A 21,769-nucleotide genomic window follows, 5' to 3' on the forward strand; every position below is an offset into this window, starting at 1 on the left:
TGGACTTTTATCTGGTGTCTGATATGTGGTCCGAGGGTACAAGGGTGCAAGAAAACCCTTTTAATCTGTCACACCCTCAACAGGGTCTTATGAAGGAGCAAGGAGCCTAGTTCTGCTGGCACAGGGTGCAAGGCAGGAGCAAACCTTTGACAGGACGGCAGTCCATCGCTGGGTGAATACACGCCAAACAATCACTAGGGCCAATTTAGTGTTTCCAATCCACCTAACCTGCTTGTCTTTGGATTGTGAGAGGACAGCCAGGCAGACACGGGGAGAATCTGCAAACTCCACAGAGGGATACGAACCCCGGTCTCCTTACTGCAAGGCAGCAGCACTACCACTGCGCCAGCCAAACAAAAATGGCATCTTTCTAAACCCTCATGATATGAGTCAGTATGAGGAGTTTACGTGACACGTCTCATTCTATTCACTCACAAAACGCTTGGTTCGACTGCTCACCATTGAAGATGTCGCCGAGCAAACCAAAGGCCGCTGCTTCATCATCAGAGGCTGGTCGTTCTGAATTGACAGGCTGGTTAGGCTTCATTTCAGTTTCCTTCTCTTCAGCACACTGCGATCTCGTCATAAATTATTACGTTTTGCTCCAACAGCAATTTTCATTCCCCGGTCTTAGGAGTGTGTATTTCAAAATAGGAAGCAAAAAGGCAGAACTTTAAAACTTCTTTGGTAAATTTCAATGTTCGTAGTAACAAAACACAAAATATAACTGCAGCACTTAAAAGCAAGGGATTTTCAATTATCTTTTTAAACAAAATGAAAATAAAAAAAACAAAAGTGTACATGAAGACAGCCTGAGTCCATGGGTGAATTGCCTATTTTTTCTTTTCTACAATATTATTACAAATCCAGTTCATGCCATCCTGCAAGGAAAAGAGAAAAAACTATAAGCATTATATCTGACACTCATGTTCATCGTCACTCTTACAAGTTCTCACTATAAAGGAATGAAGAAGAGCAAAACTTTAGCATCCAGCCCTGCCGGCGGCCATTTTAAATAAGTAAAGGAAGGCGGACATTGGCAGAATACTCTCCTTGTATCTTTGCTTTTCTGTTTCTGTTTTGTTGGCATTTGGTTCAGAACCAGGGTTGTGTTTTTAAACATGCCAACTTTATACCAGCTTATTATTAACCAACCATCTGTAAAGCTTCTATCCTGATAATCTGCTTCAGGGCTGCAGGGAGCCGGTGCTGATCCAGCCATCATCCACAACAAGGCAGGAAAGAACCCTGGATGGGATACCAGCTCATTACAAGGCACTCTCAGGAGTGCCAGGCCAAAGTACAGATGCCAATCAACCGCACATACATCTGTGAGATGTGAGAGGAAAACTCGACGAGGACACAAGATAGAGAGCCTTCAGAACGCATTCAGGCCCCTTCATTTTTCACACATATTGCTCTGTTGCAGCCTTGTGCTAAAATCATTTAAATTCATTTTTTTTTCCTTCAATGCCCCAGAATGACAAAAAGAAAACAGGTTTTAAGGAGATTTTGCTAATTTATTAAAAATAAAAAAATGAAGTATCACACAGACACGCGTATTCAGAGCCTTTGCTTTGGCTCCAGTGCACCCTGCTCTATTGATCATCATTGAGATGTTTCTACAGCTTATTTGGAGTCCAATTGTGGTTAATTCAATGCACTGGACTGTTTGAGAAAGACGCCCACCTGTCTATAGGGGGTCCTACAGATGCACAAAAACCAAGCCCAGTGCAGGATTTATGTATAAGCTACACAAGCTATAGCTTAGGGCCCCCCCAAAACAAATTGTCCGAGTGAGCAATTGTCATATATGCTTATAAAGGGCCCCATGTCTCAAATAGCTTAGGGCCTTATCAAGTCTAAATCCGGCACTGACCAAGCCATGAGGTCAAAGGCATTGCCTGCAGAGTTAGAGACAGGGCTGTGTTGAGCTCCAGATCTGGGGAAGGAAACTGAAGCACTGAAGGCTCTCAAGATCACAGCGGCCTCCATAATTCTTAAATGTAAGTGATTTGGAACAAACACGACTCTTCCTAGTGCTAGGACCTTGGTAAGAGAGGTGACAAGTAACCTGATGTTGGGCTCAGGTACACCATGAGATGTTTCTGCACCTCTTTGGAGTCCACCTGTGCTCAGTTCAAATGACTGGACTGATTAGGAAAGGCACACGTCTGTCTGAAGAAGGTCCCACACTGGAGTGAAAACCAAGCCATGAGGAGGAAGGAATTTCCTGCAGAGCTCAGAGAGAGGAGTGTGTTGAGGCCCTGATCTGGGAATGGCTACAAAACAGATTCCTGCTGTTCGTAAGATCACTTTGGCCTCCATAATTCTGGAAATGGAAAAAGTTTAGAACAACCTTGTCTTTTCCTAGAACTGGCCACTCGGCCAAACTGAGCAATGTGCTAGAAGGGCCTTTTTTTCTTGTGGAGACTCAAGGGAGATCTGCTCTAGAGTGGAGGTCAGTAGGAAGAAGACAGAATACATGTGTGTGAATGAGAGGGAGATCAGAGGAATGGGAGTAGATTTGTTGAAGGTGACATTGTGATGTGTAGCGATAGTAGGGAGCAGGTTGAGGAGACCCTGGAGAGGTGGAGATCTGCTCTAGAGAGGAGAGGAATGAAGGTCAGTAGGACCACCAAGACAGAATACATGTGTATGAATGAGAGGGAGGTCAGTGGAATGGTGAGGATACAATGGTTAGAGTTGGTGATGGTGGATGACTTTAAATACTCGGGATCAACCGTACAGAGGACTGGGGATTGTGGAAGAGAGGTGAAGAAGAGAGTGCAGGCAGGTAGAATGGGTGGAGAAGAGTGTCAGGAGTAATTTGTGACAGACGGGTATCAGCAAGAGTGAAAGGGAAGGTCTACAGGACGGTAGTGAGACCAGCTATGTTATATGGGCTGGAGACGATGGCACTGACCAGAAAGTAGGAGACAGAGCTGGAGGTGGCAGAGTTAAAGATGTTAAGATTTGCATTGTGTGTGACGAGGACGAAGATGATTAGAAATGAGGACATTAGAGGGTCAGCTCAAGTTGGACGGCTGAGAGACAAAGTCAGAGAGGCAAGATTGCGTTGGTTTGGACATGTGCAGAGGAGAGATGAGGGGTATATTAGGAGAAGGATAGAGCTGCCAGGTAAGAGGAGAAGAGGAAGGCCTAAGAGAAGGTTTATGGATGTGGTGAGAAAGGACATGCAGGTGATGGTGTAACAGAACAAGATGACGAGGACAGAAAGATATGGAAAAAGATGATCTGCTGTGGCAACCTCTAATGGGAGCAGCTGAAAGAAGAAGAAGAGTACTGAAGGGAATTGGTTGGCCATAAGTCATTCTTACCACCTTTTACAGGGGAAATGTGGAGAGCGTCCTGACATACTGAATCACTGAGTGGTTTGGGCACAGCAAAGCCCCTGAGCACAAGAGACACTGCAGCACGCAGTGATGACAGCTGATGACATTTTTCAGACACACTGTCTGTGTAGAACCTGTACTATTGTAAAAGATGTCTCTCACCCGTCACACACACCGTTTAACCTCCTGCTGTCAGGTAGAAGATACTGCAACATTAGGACCAGCACAGCCATGTCCTATAACAAGCTGCCAGACTCCTGCATGTCACCCAGCGCCATATCCCCATTAGATTCCCCCAATTATGTACTGTCACTTGACACTCTGCACTTTACTGTGGATATACAGAGTTGTTTGAGCTGTACAGTTCTGTGACTTTTGTTTTGTTATATTGTATTGTTGCACTGGTTTTGGTAATGTTATAGTGTATATTAAATGTACTTTGTGTTGCCTGTGCACTGGGGACAGTAAGGAACAAATTTTGTTTGGCCATGTACGATATATGTAGATGAATGACAATAAATGTAGAGCTGAGTTAGTAAGAGAGGAATCAAGAACTGGGTGATTGTTCTGAGGAAACTCCAGAGAACATGTGTGGAAACTTCCAGAAAAGCATTCATCACTGGAACACTTCACTAATCTGGGTCAGGCAACACATGAAAGTCACTTGGAGATGCCAAAAAATCACCTAAAGGATTCTAGAAACAAGATTCTCTGGTCTGATGAAACCAACATTGACGTGTCTGGCGGAAGTTCTGGAGGAAACCTGGCACTGCTGATCACCTGTGCAATAGCATTCCTACAGTGGAGAATGGAGGTGAAACATCAGACCATGGCAGGGACTAGAAGACCACTCAGAGTATAGGGAAAGCCTAAAGGAGTAAATACAGAAATATGCTTAATGAAGAAAAGCTCTAAAGCACTCAGGACCACAGACTGGGTCAAAGGTTCACCTTCCAACAGAACAAAGCAAAGTCATCACAGGAGAGGCTGGGAGTCAACCCAGTGAATGTCATTGAGCCTGGACTTGAACTCCATGAAAGATCTCTGGAAAGACTTGAACATCGCTGTCCACCGCTATGAGTAGTGAGAAAAGCGCTATATAAAATGTAAGGAATTATTATTATTATTATTACCTGATCAGTACTCCGGCCAAATTTCCCATCCTGCATAAGCTTAAAAAAAACCTGGAATATTTTAATTTGAGGGGTACATCAGCTAACCATAATGAGAATATTATGAAAATACTTAATTGTTTTCCATTGAATGCTGTTTCTTTCACTTCTGTATGAAGCATGTTATGCTTCTTGCTATGTAGCACAGATTGGGTAGTGACAAGGACAGATTTCGCCCCAGTATGTAGCACTGATCCCCTTCATCACAGCCTCAGCAAGGTGTGTGTTAGTCGTAGTGACAGGAGCTCGAGATGAGCAGCAGCATGAAGCATAATTTTATTTGAAGGAGGTACGGTGGTGTAGTGATTAGCACTGTTGCTGCACACTTCTTGTCCCATTTTGGCCCACAATAGTCGGGCCAGCATCAGAGGTTCTGTAGCTCTCTGGGACCCTTCAAAGACCACTGTACCATTAATAGCCACTCAGAAACGAGTTCACCCTCTCCTTCCCCATTGACTTTTATGGAGTCCCACTAACTCAAGGTAAAGCGAATTCAGCGGGGTTTGCTCAACGCTAGTTGACACTTACTTGCACGCCTTCTCCTGAAAGGGCTGAGCAGGCCTGGATCTGCCACTGCCTGTCTCTGTATGTGTGCAGGTTTAGTCCTTCAGCAATTTCACTCGCTGGAGCGGCGGCGACAAGGTCTTGTTTATTGGCAAAAATCAACACAGGAACACCTTTCAGATTCTCCTCGTCTATAAGATCTGACAGCTCCTAGAAAATAAAATGAGTAAAGTATTGCTGGGTGTTAAAATTGAGAATCAGGTAACACATACACTTACTGGCCACTTTATTAGGTACACCTTGCTAGTACCAGGTTGGACCCCGTTTTGTCTTCAGAACTGCTGTAATTCTTCTTGGCGTAGATTCAACAAGGTACTGGAAACATTCCTCAGGGATTGTGGTCCATATTGACATGATAGCATGATAGTTGTTGTAGATTTGTCAGCTGCACATCAATGATGTGAATCTCCTGTTCCACCACATCCCAAAGGTGTTCTATTGGATTGAGATCTGCTGACTGTGGAGGCCATTTGAGTCCAGTGAACTCATTGTCACGTTCAAGAAACCAGTTTGAGATGATTTGAGCTTTGCGACATGTCACGTTATCCTGCTGAAAGGAGCCATCAGATGATGGGTACACTGCAGTCATAAAGGGATGGACAACAGCAAGAATACTCAGGTAGGCTGTGGCATTTAAACAATGCTCAATTGGTACTAAAGGGTCCAAAGTATGCCAAGAAAATATCCCCCACACCATTACAACACCAGCACCAGCCTGAACCATTGATGCACGGCAGGATTGATTCATGCTTTCATGTTACTGATGCCAAATTCTGAGCCAACAATCTGAATATTATAGCAGAAATCAAGACTCATCAGACCAGGCAAAGTTTTTACAGGATTCTATTACCTAATTTTGGTGAGCCCATGTGAATTGTAGCCTCCGTTGCCTGTTCTTAACTGACAGGAGTGGCACCCGGTGTGGTCTCCTGCTACTGTACCCCATCTGCTTCAAGGTTTGACGTGTTGTGTGTTCATTGATGCTCTTCTGCATACCTCGGTTGTAGCGAGTGCTTGCTTGAGTTTCTGTTGCCTTTCTATCCACTCGAACCACTCTGGCCATTCTCCTCTGCCATTTGGCATCAGCAAGGCATTTGTGCCCTGAGAACTGCCACTCACTGGATATTCTCTCTTTATTCGGACCATTCTCTGTAAACCCTAGAGATGGCAGTGTGTGAAAATCCCAGGAGGTCAGCAGTTTCTGAAAAACTCAGAGCAGCCTGATTGGCACCAACAACCATGTCACGCTCAAAGTCATTTCAATAACCTTCCTTCCAGTTCTGATGCTCTGTTTGATCTTCAGCAGGTGGTCTTGACAAGGTCTACCTACCTAAATGCCTTGAGTTCCTGCCATATGACTGGCTGATTACATACTGTATCTGCATTAATAAGCAGTTGAACTGGTGTACCTAATAAAGTGGCCAGTGAGTGTATATAGCCATCATGCACACATACATTAGAAGTGTGACTCCCAGGATGAGACCATTCAGTCCATCAAGATTGTGTTTTTAGCTATTAGCCGCACAGTCCTCACATCTCCACTGGGTCTCTGCTTCAGCTCCATGTCTCAGTAGTTTGTTCAGAGTCCCACAACTCTTTGCATACAGAAGTGCTTCCTGGTGTCAGTTTCAAATGCACTTCCCCTTAATTTCCATTAATGTCCTTGAGTATGCGATTCACCCTTAAGCCGACAGAATGTTGCTGGAAAAAGCCGCCATTTAAGGGTTAGTGTCAGGGTTTAATGTCTATTCTGCGCAGTGCATTTCATGGCAGTAGAGCTGCAGTGTGATTTACAAAATGAATAAGAACAATTCTGGAAAAGAGCAGTGAGACACGGAGTGACAGGAAGTATCAGGAGGGTGCAAAATAATGTATGAAAATGTCAGAAATTTTTAAATCCCAAAGTAAAAATCATGCAATGTGAGAAAAAACAGAAACAGCAACAGAACTACAAGTGTCATAACTCGGGAGTAAAGGAAGAGTTCACTGGTTCAAGTGTGCTGAGGTGGCATTGACCAGATCTGTGGTCCGGAAAACAACTGAAAAGCTCCTCCAGGAAGAAGGAACCAGGAAACGTGAACTCTGAGAAGTAAGGAGCCACTAGGTGGCAGCATTGTCATTTTATTCTTGATGTGGGACTCAACTCTGCTTTCCATAACGAGGTGCTAAACTGGCAATTCAAAGCTGCCCTTTTAAATGTGAGCATATCTGAACTGCATTAAAGGAACACACCACTGAAAAATGATATTTGACTCTGGCTACATTTATGGGTTAGGAGGGCCTGTTAAAAAAGTCCATTCTGAGAGGCCATACTGACGCTGATGGGATCGAAACGCCATATGAGTCGGGCTCAGTGTGAATGTCCATCTAGTCAATTTAAAGAATGGCAGGCTGAAATAAAACTGTGTACCTGTCCAGTTTCTTCTAACCTCTTCTTGTCGGCACTGTCTATGACGTAAATCTGAAAGAACAAGAAAACAGCACACTTCACTTGATATAAACACGGGACGTATCACAAGAAGCAGTCGCTGCTGCAGCAAATGTCCATAATGTCCATTTCTACTGTACTTACTGACCCAGTAGACGTCGTGAAGCCTTTAAATGTCAAACACCCCCAAGTTACAAGTACAACCCCACTGGTGGGTTACAAGGAGCTTTTGCAGCCAGTCTTGAGAGTCTGAATGTATTTGTTGTATAAAAATGTCAGAATGAAGTTTTATTACATTTGGGGTAACTCTTTAAATTGGGTGCTACCTGTTAATTTATCTCTTAGTCACAAGCTGTTATGTAATAAGATATTAAAAAGGCTTCTTCTGGTCTTAATGACACTTAAAAAACATCAATACGCTGGATAGCCATCTCTGCACAGTCTGACATATTGAAAGCTTCTGATATGCTGGTAAAATATGAAAATATATGAGAGCTTGTGGACCCTTAAGTAGGGATTACTGAAGAATGCACACTTATCACCACATAGTTAAACATCAAATCATTTAGTATTCCACATTACACAGAGATAAAGTGCCTACAGAAAGTATTCAGACCCCTTCATTTTTTACACATTTTGTTACGTTGCAACCTTGTTCAAAAATCATTTACATTCATTTTTTTCCCTCATCAAAGGAAACTGCCCTTGATGCTTTCTTGATTCCTGTAGATGAAAGTTTGTTTGCTTCAAGCAGCTTGGAGCGTTGAGTTTCATTACTTTAGGAATGAGATTGGCAAGACTGTCACCACAACTGGCAAAGTGGGTGTCCTCTTACCAGTACAAGCACAATACACGTCTCAGGGCGCAACAACACGTCTACATGTCACTGGGAATGACACGGGGATTCATTTATGTTTTCCAATAGAGAGCTAAATGACATGCAAACACACGTGGAATTAATGCATGTGAACAGGACAGACAGGAGCTGAACGTCTCGCTTCTCGTGTCAATGACACAGACTTCGCTGGAAGTGAAACATCGCTTGTGAAACGCTGAGTTTTGCTGCAGATTCAGTTGATTAGATAGATAGATAGATAGATAGATAGATAGATAGATAGATGTGATAGGCGCTATATGATAGATAGATAGATAGATAGATAGATAGATAGATAGATGTGATAGGCGCTATATGATAGATAGATGTATAGATAGATAGATAGATAGATGTGAAAGGCACTATATAATAGATAGATAGATAGATAGATAGATAGATAGATAGATAGATAGATAGATAGATGTGATAGGCTATATGATAGATAGATAGACAGATAGATAGATAGATAGATGTGAAAGGCGCTATATGATAGATAGATAGATAGATAGATAGATAGATAGATAGATAGATGTGATAGGCTATATGATAGATAGATAGATAGATAGATAGATAGATAGATAGATAGATGTGAAAGGCACTTATTAGATAGAGATAGATGTATAGATAGATAGATAGATAGATAGATAGATAGATGTGATAGGCTATATGATAGATAGATAGATAGATAGATAGATAGATAGATAGATAGATAGATAGATGTGAAAGGCACTATATGATAGAGATAGATAGATAGATAGATAGATAGATAGATAGATAGATAGATAGATAGATGTGATAGGCACTGTATAATAGATAGATAGATAGATAGATAGATAGATAGATAGATAGATAGATAGATAGATAGATGTGATAGGCTATATGATAGATAGATAGATGTATAGATAGATAGATAGATAGATAGATAGATAGATGTGAAAGGCTATATGATAGATAGATAGATAGATAGATAGATAGATAGATGTGATAGGCGCTATATGATAGATAGATAGATAGATAGATAGATGTGATAGGTGCTATATGATAGATAGATGTATAGATAGATAGATAGATAGATAGATAGATAGATAGATAGATAGATGTGAAAGGCACTATATGATAGAGATAGATAGATAGATAGATAGATAGATAGATAGATAGATAGATAGATAGATAGATAGATAGATGTGAAAGGCACTATATAATAGATAGATAGATAGATAGATAGGCTATATGATAGATAGATGTATAGATAGATAGATAGATAGATAGATAGATAGATAGATAGATAGATAGATAGATAGATAGATAGATAGATGTGAAAGGCACTGTATAATAGATAGATAGATAGATAGATAGATAGATAGATAGATAGATAGATAGATAGATGTGAAAGGCACTATTAGATAGATAGATAGATAGATAGATAGATAGATAGATAGATAGATAGATAGATAGATAGATAGATAGATAGATACTATGGTCTGTACAAACACCAGAATGACTGAAAAGAAATAAAACTGCAAAGGAAAGAAAGCTTCTGACGTTTCGGTGAGGCGCTATACAGGCATAATTCCATTGTTATAAAGGAGCCCTCATAGTGTTTCTTGACACATTTCTGCTGAATAATGTGTTGTTTGAAAGTCCTCAGTGTTGGAGTGTCAGAGAGAGGATGTGCAGCTTTGTTCATAACGGCACTCAGTTTTGCTTTCATTCTCTCCTTCACTACGACCTTCAGGGGGTCCAGACTTTTCAGGGGTTTTTCTTTTGCTGATCATTAGTGACACCCATAGCATTATTTACAGTAAAAAGTACTGAGAAGACACCATTAATCAGTCCGGAACTTTCTATATCATTAATGATCTGCATTGTCTTTACCACTGCTGTAATGTCTTGCAGTTGTAAATTTAGCAATTTTTAAACCAGATTAAAGCATTTTAAACCTAAATATTTTACAGTACATGAGAGGTTTGGAAGTACTCATGAACCTTATATGTGGCCAGTCCAAGGAAATCTCCTTGTTACGACCATAAAATAATGAGTAAGAAAACACAATGTTGATTTTCTTGAAGTAAAAGTACGTGTTACATTACAAAACAGATATGCTTTAATGTGTTACTAAGGAGGCTTATTCCTGACAGTCCAAAAAAAGCAAGAGTGTATCTTTCAAACAAGTGAAAAGAAACAACAAAAGCTGTCAGTATTCATTCAGTCCTGCATGTGCTCAGTTTGGGGTCACAAGGAGTCAGTGATTATCATAGCAGCACTGGGCGTAAGGCAAGAAGCAAACATGGTGGGCAGTACGGTGGTCCTATGCAGGGCTCAATTGCACAGCTGAGCAGTAAAGTGTGCTGTGTGTGATTCATCAGAAGAAACGTATAAATAAAGATATAGTTTCGTTTCCATGCTGCTATTTGCTATTGATATGTTAAAACAGTGTGATCGGGGGGCACAGGGGCCGATGTTCATATCATTATTTTCTGCACTCGGGCTGGGATTTGAAAAAGAGGATGGATGGCACTTAACCTCATGGCATAAGAACGTATCTACAAAACATAAGAAGATTCATATCTGGGCATAGAATTTAGGCAGTGCCTGAAGAGGAGACAAATAAGTGCTGATAATTTCCGCTTTTGTCAGCTTCTTAGTCTTTGGTCCTCCTCGCAATGCATTTCAACTTACATACATTAGATCAGAGGGCGGGGTGGTGGGTTGCAGTGATAGGTTTCCCCTTGGAGTGTCCATCTGAATGTTATTCGTAAATTTGAAATAAGAGCGGGGTGTGTATTGGAGGTTAGATGCTGAATGGGATATGCTGGTTACACCAAGGCGAGAAATGGAGTAAAGTCGGTAAACTGTATGTCTGCTTCAAGCACTGGGCTTAATAACAAATGCTGACAGGTCTTCATACAAAAGAAGAAAAATGTACGCAGTGTTTGTAATGCACAACATTTTATAATAATTAACTACAGTACATATCATATTTAGTTACTTTTTTGTAAGAAGTGAGCAATGCAACTAAGTTACTTTTAAAAGAAACGTTGCCCACCACTGGTGGTGACAGAGTCTCAGCGTCTCATATGGGAATCATAAAAAAGTGGACAGACTCACCAGCACGTCGGTGTCTTCCAAATATTTCTTCCAAAAAGGGCGGATCTTCCTTTGACCTCCAATGTCCCACACATTCAGTTTCATGCCATTTGATGCCACACTTTTAATATTGAAGCCCTTTATGAAAAAGCAAATGTTTAACAAAGACATGTAAAAAAACATGTACCCAATTCATCAGATCAGATTCAAGCTCGAAGACGCCACTTCCGGTTCCGGAGCCAAGAAGCAGGTCACTTCCGGTTTATGACACCACTTCCGGCTGCCACATTTTCAACCTTTCAACAGTTTAGCTACGGACTCCAACCGATGCACATCAGTGCTATTTCCAAACCCCATTTGCAGCCAGGCAGATTATACAGGTGACTGCTCTAAACCTCTCTGAATGTGTTGAGTCTAATCATTTCACTATATATATATATATAAACTACTCAAAAAAATTAAAGGAACACTTTGAAAACACATCAGATCTCAATGGGAAAAAGAAATCCTCCTGGATATCTATACTGATATAGACTGGGTAATGTGTTAGGAACGAAAGGATGCCACATCGTTTGATGGAAATGAAAATGATCAACCTACAGAGCCCTGAATTCAAAGACGCCCCAAAAATCAGAGTGAAAAAATGATGTGGCAGGCTAGTCCATTTTGCCAAAATTTAATTGCAGCAACTCAAAATTGTACGCAGCACTTTGTATGGCCCCTGTGTTCTTGTATACATGCCTGACAACATCGGTGCATGCTTCTAATGAGATGACAGATGGTGTTGTGGGGGATCTCCTCCCAGATCTGGACCAGGGCATCACTGAGCTCCTGGACAGTCTGAGGTGCAACCTGGTGGCATTGGATGGACCAAAACATAATGTCCCAGAGGTGTTCTATTGGATTTAGGTCAGGAAAGTGTGGTGGCCAGTCAATGGTATCAATTCCTTCATCCTCCAGGAACTGCCTGCATACTCTCACCACATGAGGCCAGGAATTGTCGTGCACCAGGAGCCACTGTACCAGCATAGGGTCTGACAATGGGTCCAAGGATTTCATCCTGATACCTAATGGCAGCCAAGGTGCCTTTGTCAAGCCTGTAGCGGTCTGTGTGACCCTCCATGGATATGCCTCCCCAGACAATCATTAACCCACCACCAAACTGCTCATGCTGAATGATGTTACAGGCAGCATAATGTTCTCCATGGCTTCTCCAGACCCTTTCACTTCTGTCACGTGCTCAGGGTGAACCTGCTCTCATCTGTAAAAAGCACAGGGCACCAGTGGTGCATCTGCCAATTCTGGTATTCTATGGTGAATGCCAATCGAGCTGCATGCTGCTGGGCAGTGAGCTCAGGGCCCATTAGAGGACATGGGGCCCTTGGGTCACCCTCATGAAGTCTTTCTGATTGTTTGGTCAGAGACATTCACACCAGTGGCCTGCTGGAGGTCATTTTGTAGGGCTCTGGCAGTGCTCATCCTGTTCCTCCTTGCCCAAAGGAGCAGATACTGGTCCTGCTGATGGGTTATGGACCTTCTATGGCCCTCTCCAGCTCTCCTAGAGTAACTGCTTGTCTCCTAGAATCTCCTCCATGCCCTTGAGACTGTGCAGGGAGACACAGCAAACCTTCTGGCAATGACACGTATTGATGTGCCATCCTGGAGAAGTTGGACTACCTGTGCAACCTCTGTAGGGTCCAGGTATCGCCTCATGCTACCAGTAGTGACACTGACTGTAGCCAAATGCAAAACTAGTGAAGAAACAGTCAGAAAAGATGAGGAGGGAAAAATGTCAGTGGCCTCCACCTGTTAAACCATTCATTCCTGTTTTGGGGGTCATCTCATTGTTGCCCCTCTAGTGCATCTGTTGTTAATTTCATTAACACCACAGCAGCTGAAACTGATTAACAACCCCCTCTGCTACTTAACTGACCAGATTAATATCCCATAAGTTTCATTGACTTTATGCTATACTCTGATTAAAAAGTGTTCCTTTAATTCTTTTGAGCAGTATATATACTGTATATATCATCCCACAATATTCACCTGTTTGTAAGAACACCCCGAAAATCATCACATCCTTGTGCTGCACCCTTTCTTTTCATTTTGACATTTTGAGCTCCACTGTCCTTTTACCTCACCAGCTTCTCTTTGTATTTCTTGTGTGTGTCTTTGTTTGTCATTGACTCAGTCTGAATGTTTCGCAAGTTATAAGAGGGTGGTGGTGTCATAGGGAATTTTTATAACATTTTTGCAAATGAAAGCTCTCTGTGATGTGTAAATGGCATTGTTTCACTTAACTACAGCTGTAAATAGTACACCAAATAGATGGCACTGTATAATTTATGCTTGGGCACATTTGGCTAATATTACTACACAGTCATGCATGTGGTGACCCATCACAGTCATGTCACCTGTCATTGTCTAACAAGGCTTAGTCCTGAAATGGGTTGCAGGGAGTGTTGGAGCCTCTCCCAGCTAGAATCGGGAACAAGGCAGGAACAAACCCTGGACAGGGCGCTAGTCCATCACAGGGTGAACACACACACACACTACCCACACACTTTGGCCAATTTCAGCATCACCAATCCACCTGCCCTCAATGTCATTGGACTGTGGGAAGAAACTGTAGCGCCAGGAGGGGACACAGACAGATATGGGGAGAACATGCAGGGTGGACCCGGGGTGCAAACCCAGGTCTCCTAACTGTGAAGCAGCAGTGCTACCACTGCACCACCATGCCAATTTGGGTCATCAACAATAGGCTGATCTAAAGAGGTTACGCTAAAAGAATCAAAGAAGAGAGCGATTGAAGACACTAAGGAATTCACATACTTGTCTGTTTCCTTCACAGTTCTGAAGTCTGAGGAGTATCTGTGATCTTCGGCTAACTCCTAACCCTCAACGCCCTCTGCTACTTCAGTTTAAGTGCATATTACAAAGTTGTCTAAATCATGTTTCTTCCATTTTAAAAATGTTGGGGAATTAAGGTATTTTCTAAATAACCGGGATTCTGAGAAATTATTTCTCGCAGAATTTGACAACTGCAATGTGGTGTTCACTGGATGTTCAAACTGTTCTGCATACAGCTTCCAGTTTATCCAAAATGCTGCTGCAAGAATTATTACAAGAACAAGAAAATACGAACTCATAACTCCAGTTTTTAAATGCTTACACTGGTTCCTGGTTAAGTTTCAAAATCCTCCTTTTAACAAATAAAGCTTCAGATGGCCAAGGTCCAGCTTACTGCTGTCTGAACTTATCTTGACTTAAGATCTCAAGATACCAGACTGCTTATGATTCCAACGATTAATAAAATAACAGTAGGAGGTCGAGCTTTTAGTTACAGGGCCCCTAAACTGTGGAATGGTCTGCCTGTTACTATAAGAGATGCCCCTTTGGCCTCAGCTTTGAAGTCCCAGCTGAAGATTCACTACTTCAGTTTAGCACACCCTGACTGGAGCTGCTGATTAACTGTACAGACTGCATCTCTGCTGTTAGTCCTTAGCAAAGCTTCATGATGCTCCAACAATGATGGACGGATTAAAAGGCAGAAGTCTATGTGACCATCATCATCATCATCAAGCCCTTCCGTGAGAACCCTAAATCCAAAGAGGACTGTTTCATTTATGTTAGGTAGAATGCCCAGAGGGGACTGGGCGGTCTCATGGTCTGGAATCCCTACAGATTTTATTTTTCTCCAGCCGTCTGGAGTTTTTTTGTTTTTCTGTCCCCCCTGGCCATTGAACCTTACTCTTATTCGATGTTAATTAATGTTGATTTATTTTGTTTTATAATTGTGTCTTTCATTTTTCTATTCTTTAATATGTAAAGCACTTTGAGCTACTGTTTGTATGAAAATGTGCTATATAAATAAATGTTGTTGTTGTTGTTGCTTATATCTAAAACATAAGTAACATGATAGTTAGAATTTGTTACTAACCCTCACCTCTTCTCTTTCTCTTGTTGGCACTCAAATGTGGCACTTGGTGCCACTGCCCACCTGCCAAGTTGTTCTGCCTGCCTAAGGTAAAGTCATCCCTGATGGAGGATCGCAGGAATCATCAGGTAGAGGGGTCCTTTCATCAGATTGGCTGGTCCAGCGCCGACTCCAATAGGGGCAGTCAGCTTGATGGCTGAGGTCTCCAGGACTCTGAACAAATTCAAATCCTATTATTTGATATCATCTACTGTTGAATTCTGATCTGTACTTGTAATATTTCTATTGCACAATTATATTGTATTGAGGATGACTTCTGTTCTGCTCTGTGTATTGTATTGCGTTTACCCCCCTTTTTTTTGATGCCCACTGCACGCCCAACCTACCTGGAAAGAGGTCTCTGTTTGAACTGCCTTTCCTAAGGTTTCTTCAGTTTTTTCCCTACAAGATTTTTTTGGGAGTTTTTCCTTGTCTTCTTTGAGAATCAAGGTTGGGGTGTTAAAAGGCTGGGCCTGGTAAAGCCCATTGCGGCACTCCTTGTGTGATTTTGGGCTATACCAAAATAAACTGCATTATATTGTATTATATAACTGCACCTTTGGTTCGTCAATATTAATTGGGACCCCAAATCGACTATCCTTGGTTGTGTTTCTTTTACATATGGTACGGCACTTACCTGGGTCGGTGTGATTGTGCTCACATCTTCAGAAGCTAATTTTCTCAGCAAAGTTGTTTTCCCTGCATTGTCCAAGCCCAGCAGAACAATCCGTAGTTCCTGTTCTGTGGTGCCTTTCAGTTTCTGGATGACAGAGAATAAGCCCTGTGAGAAGAGAAAAAAAAAAGTTGTGCATCTCTCAAGGGGATACGAGAGGCCGCAAGGACAAGACAGAACCTTTTATTCTGCTGGAATTCAGGCAGGTGGCACAAGTGCATTGAGAAGGGTGGAGTCTCCATGGAGAAATGACAGCATCAGTTTTGTTAAGGTTTGTTCCATTTTCTAATAAATCCCATTTTCTAACTTTAGCTTGACCCCCTCGTAGTTTACTAGTTTCAAACTATTTGGTTTTCCTGTTTGTATAAACAAATCTGTGTCTTGCGGGGCAGTGGCAAGAGCCAAGGCAGAGGCTTTGGAAGAAGTTTAAGAAAAATTGGAGGTGACAGAGGGAGACAGAATGATATTTAGAATAGTGATGGACAAGAATAAGGCTGGAGAGGATTTTAGTCAGATAAAGCAGATGAAAGATGAGCAAGGTGTGGTCTTGATTAAGCGTGATAGGATCAAGAACAGATGGAAGAGGTACTCTAAAAAGCTGAAGAATGAAGAAAATCCAAGGTAGTATTCAGAGATGGAGTCATAAGTGAAGAGTTAGTACTGAGGAAGTAAAGGAAGCACTGTACAGGATGAAGAATGGAAAGGCAACAGGGAGAGATGGAATATAAAACAAGTGCGGAAGAGTTTAGGAGAAGAGGAAGAAGATGTGTTGTAGTATTTAATTCAGATAATTAATGAACAGGAGGGAATACCAGAGGAGTAGAGGAACAGTGTGATTGTACTCATTTGTAAGGATGATATTCAGAATTGTGGAAACTATAGAGGGATAAAGCTGTAAAGTTATAAAGAGAAGAGAAGAAGATACCACCAAAGGAGAGGAGCAGTTTGGTTTTATACCAGAGAGAAGAACAACTGATGCAGTTATTGCATTGTGACAGCTTACAGTGAAGCATCAAGGAAAACAGAAAAGTTTGCAATGGTGTTTATTGATTTGGAGAAGGCTTATGGTAAGAGTGCCAAGTCAAGAGGTCTGGAGGTGCACGAGAGAGAATCAAAGACCGGAGAAGAATGTGAGGATTGTCCAGGATATGTATGAGGGAGTGAAGGCTCAGGTTAACAACAGTGTTGAGGTACCAGACAAGATCCAGTTAGAGTACGTCTGCACCAGGAGTCTTCTTGATGTTCTTATCTGTTTGATCTAGTTATGAATGCTTCAAGTCATGGGATAAAAGACCAATCAACCTGGTGCAGGCATTTTCTGATGACATTATGTTGTGTAACACCAGAAAAGAAGAAGTGGAAAGGATGTTGGAAGAATGGAGAAGGGCTTTGAAAGATGGATGGTTAAAGAAAATTATGAAGAAGACAGAAAATATGATGTTAAATGATGATCAGGATACAGGAATTAGCCTGCATGGAGATGAGAAGTTTAAATAGCTAAGATCTGTGGTAGCCCAAGATGGAGAATTAGAAGGTATCAGGAGTATTGTGTGATCAAAGAATTAAGATGAAGGTTAAAGGTCAGGGCTGATAAGACCAGTGATGATGTACGGATCTGTGACATGAGCAGTTAAAGGGAATGTTGGGGAAGAAGTTGGATGTGGCAGAAATGAGGACGTTGAGGTGGATGTGTAGAGTTACAAACAAAAGACAGAATAAGAAATTAGACCTTCAGAGGTACAACAAAAGTGGGAGAGAAATCTAAGAAAGCACAGGAAAGTAGGCTTAGGTGGTATGGACATGTGATGAGGAGAGAAAAAGAGTATGTGGGCAAAAGAGTAATGGGAATAGAAGTACAGAAGAAAAAGTCAGGGAGGCCAAAGTGGAGGTGTATGGATAAAGTAAAGAAGATCTGAATTAAAGATCTTGACTGGTGAGGAGGTACAGGACAGAGCTGTTTGGAGAAGGTTGATCAAACACATGGACCCCACATAGAAGTGGGAAAAGATGAAGAGGAAGATAAAGAAGAAGAAGTGAGGGAATACTTTTCTCATCTATATACACATAGCACCTTCTATATCTCTATTTATATAAAATCCAACGTCTGTCTGTCTGTCTGTCTGTCTGTCTATCCGCTTTTCACGAGAGAACTACTTAATGAGTTTAGATCAGGTTTTTTTCTATAATTTGCTTGAACATTCAGGTTAATTTTGTGACTTCTCTCATTGCATTAAGTTCGCTTGTGGTACCGATTGATTTGCGTGAATCCGAGAGAGACGCAGTGGGCCGAGGGGAGGGGGGCCCTCCTCACTCATGCGCCATTCTTGGGGCATATCTTACACCCACTTAGCTAGTGAACGAGAGTACTACTTTTTTTCTAGAATTTGATTGAACATTCCGGTTCATTTTGCGACTTCGCTTATCGTGCTAAGAATCATAGTTCGCTTGCAAGAGCGATATATTTGCACTAATCTGAGACAGAGGCTGCGAGCCGAGGGGAGGGGGAAGCATGATGTCAGGAGTGGGAAGCCGGAAAGGACCCTCCTCACTGTCCTGTTTTACTTCTACACGGGCGAAGCCATGGGAGACGGCTAGTACTGTATGTATTGCCTGTCATTATTTATCTAATAATGAGGAGGAAACAAATATACTTATATTTAATTATGCTTAAATAATTAAGGCTACAGCCCTGAGTGAGTCAGAATATTCAGGTGTTACTAGGTATTTAATTATGAATTTAGGAAACAAAAAGGTTAATCAACGCCATAAGGTCTGATAAGACCTGATGACAGATGGCTGAAATAAGGGTTAAAAAAATAGACAGCAGCCAGTACAGCAGAAACATTTGCATGACTGTCTACACGAGGTAGGGACTGGGTTAAATGGCGACAAAACAACAATTTGAACAAGTGGAAAGAGGAGATTGAATTCAGACACAATAGACAAAAGGAACAAGAAGCCTTAGAGTCTTCCTGAAAATGAATGAAAAACATTAAAACTAAAACAGAGTAAGCAAGTTGGATTTTTTCTGTGGCAGTCTTTATGTGTAGTCATTATGTAATTAGTAATTTGTAAAGTGTAATTATATCTACTAAAACAATTGTTACAGCACTTTGGCCTGAACTCAGTGAATAGCTATGCAGTAATGAACTGAGTTGAAATGAAAAACTTATATAAAGTCCAACTTAATATATGAAGTGAATTCTCAACATATAAAGTGAAACTTTAAATATATAAAGTATATAGAGAGTGAATTCTGAATAGCATACCATTGTTAAACCTCACTTAATCCACTTTAGGGCCGCCAGATTTTTCTTTCACCACTGAACTCAAGACAGGAACCCCAGCATTGTTCATCACAGGAGAATTTTCAAAATACTAAGTCAGCTTTAATATTCAAAATTCACTCCATATCCTGCATGTCTACTGTACTTTATATATACAAAATTGACAATTACTTTCCAGAATTTGTGCCATAGAAGAGACTGAAATGCTCTGTAGGGATAATACGCAGCATGTCATAAATGAAGAGATGTAGACAGCACGTGAAAAGAGGTAATAAAGGAGCTTTGCTCTCCCTGATCCCACATCTTATTGGTCATTAAAGCAGGGTGGGCAGCAATGTTCCCTCTAAGCTGAGCGCGTGAGCGATCGCTCACACGAATTCAGAGCGTCGCTCATACTTCCCGCACGATCGCTCATTCCGACGGCGATCGCGAAAATTGGTGCTTATAAATTTTTGGCTTAAACAAAATGTCGCTCATAAACAATGTTTTTTGCTCACTATATGCTACTCCTTAGAGGGAAAATTGGTGGGCAGCACTAAGTTCGAACATCTAATGGAATGATACCTCCTGAAAGGTGTAGAATTAAGTCTGAATATTTTGGTACGTTTATTTTTATTTTCTTTAATGTATATGGTAAGTTCTGAGAGTGTCTACAAATATTGTCTGACAGTACCTTGCTTCTGTATTTGTTAAACAGATTTTAGAGATGCTCCAAAACTGGACCTACTGTATAAACAAATTAAGTGTCACCTCATATTTACACACTTTCATTATTTTACTAACCAGGATTAATAAACATTTAAATTAGGTAACACATGCAGAAACAAACTAATACTGCCTGGTTTTACTTTGCATTTCAGGCTCCTCTACTTGGCTGAATATAATTAAACAACAAGAATTCAATAATCAATCAATCAATCAACATTTATTTATATAGCACATATTCATACAAAAAATGAAGCTCAAAGTGCTTTACAAAATGAATAGAAAAACAGAAGACACAATAAAAGATAAACATAAGTCAACATTAATTAACATAGAATAAGAGTAAGGTCAGAAAAAACAAAAAAAAACTCCAAAGGCTGGAGAAAAAAATAAGTGCCTACCTTCTGAACTTCTCCCATGGTGACTTGTTTTCTTTAAAATCCCTGTGGGACAAATCTACATTATAGAGCAAGTCAGCCAGCCTCGGTAGTCCACAGGAATTAGGTGAAGTGTCCTGCAAGTGTTCTATTTCTCTGTCTCACCCCACGACGGCGGTGGATGTGATGAGGATTACAGGTCCTGAAATGGATGTCGGCTTCCACATATATCCTGAGTATTAAATCATTACCTGGATAATCCCGTCACGTCCAGCTGTCTTTCTTTCAGGAAGTTATATAAAAGCAGAGGGAGGCCAGCACAAATGGCTAATTTTAGCAGCTCCTTGCAAATCTCCGACTGGTGACTGAATGCCAATTGGTTGGCAGATCTTTTCGTAACAAAGGTTTCAGGCCCTGGTATTGAGCTCCACCAGGGTATCTGCACCTGTTGCACATCACATTTTCAAAGGCTTACCTGAACATTAATGTTACCATTGAAAATATTCAATCATTACATAAAGTTTATTTATCATTCTAATTCTTGTAACTACAGTATATACAGTATCAGTAAAAATCCATCAGGCAGTATTTCTTGTTAATGTACATTTTTATTTATTCTCTTTAAGAATGCCCAATGAATGCTGGGCATGAGGGCAGAGATGACAGTTTTAAATGAGAATCTTAAGCAGTATGAATAATTTAAATTAAATACCCTTATCTTTGGCATGCATGACTGAATACCACCCCACTGTCGCCAAGCATTCCAGAGAAAATATATAGAAAACATATCAACATAATAATTCCTAATAATCATTTTTTATGTAAACTTTTCATTTGTCTAGGTAAAAATTATACAGGATTTTAAATATGAAATTCAAATTAAAGAAAAAAATACAAGATTATCTAACATACCTTTTATAGCTTTTAAACTGCAAGGTAGCTATTTGATACCATGAAATATATACAGTTATAAATGACATTACAAAAAATTATTACAAAAAAAATGACAAATTAACAATGCATAGTCTATGATGTATGTACAGGACAAGTGAAGAAGGTTAGCCACTCAAATCGGGTGACTCATTCATCAGAGGAAGACGGGTACCTCCATTATTTAGCCTAAGATGGGACAGACAGTCACTTTTTGCTCACAGTGTTCTGCTTTTTCTTCATCAAAAGGCCAGTGTTTATAAACTTTATAATTATCTTGCTCAATATTCCCTATAAGAGAAAAAGAAAATCAGGCGGAATTTACAGCGTGAAATTT

At 40.9% G+C, this 21,769-nt stretch overlaps 2 protein-coding genes across 5 annotated transcripts in view; both read right to left on the reverse strand.

The window, feature by feature from the left end:
• Window positions 1-315: 315 nt before the first annotated feature.
• arl3l1 (ADP ribosylation factor like GTPase 3, like 1) lies at window positions 316-20,770 on the reverse strand. The gene is made up of 6 exons (XM_039775239.1): window positions 20,527-20,770; window positions 16,098-16,241; window positions 11,503-11,619; window positions 7,503-7,553; window positions 5,057-5,242; window positions 316-881 (listed from the first exon to the last, which is right to left on the reverse strand). The coding sequence occupies exons 1-6, from the start codon at window positions 20,542-20,544 to the stop codon at window positions 834-836; spliced, it is 564 nt and encodes a 187-aa protein (XP_039631173.1). The 5' UTR covers window positions 20,545-20,770; the 3' UTR covers window positions 316-833.
• Window positions 20,771-21,101: 331 nt separating this feature from the next.
• LOC120543056 overlaps window positions 21,102-21,769 on the reverse strand; it is a 39,339-nt gene continuing 38,671 nt past the window's right edge. For all 4 annotated transcript variants that reach the window (XM_039775898.1, XM_039775900.1, XM_039775901.1 and 1 more), the window contains one exon: window positions 21,102-21,723. In XM_039775898.1, coding sequence (XP_039631832.1) covers window positions 21,714-21,723 — 10 coding nt within the window. In that variant the 3' untranslated portion in view covers window positions 21,102-21,713. The remainder of the gene's footprint in view (window positions 21,724-21,769) is intronic.

This window comes from Polypterus senegalus, chromosome 13 (genome assembly GCF_016835505.1).
Source record: "Polypterus senegalus isolate Bchr_013 chromosome 13, ASM1683550v1, whole genome shotgun sequence".
NCBI classification, from domain to species: Eukaryota; Metazoa; Chordata; class Cladistia; order Polypteriformes; family Polypteridae; genus Polypterus; species Polypterus senegalus.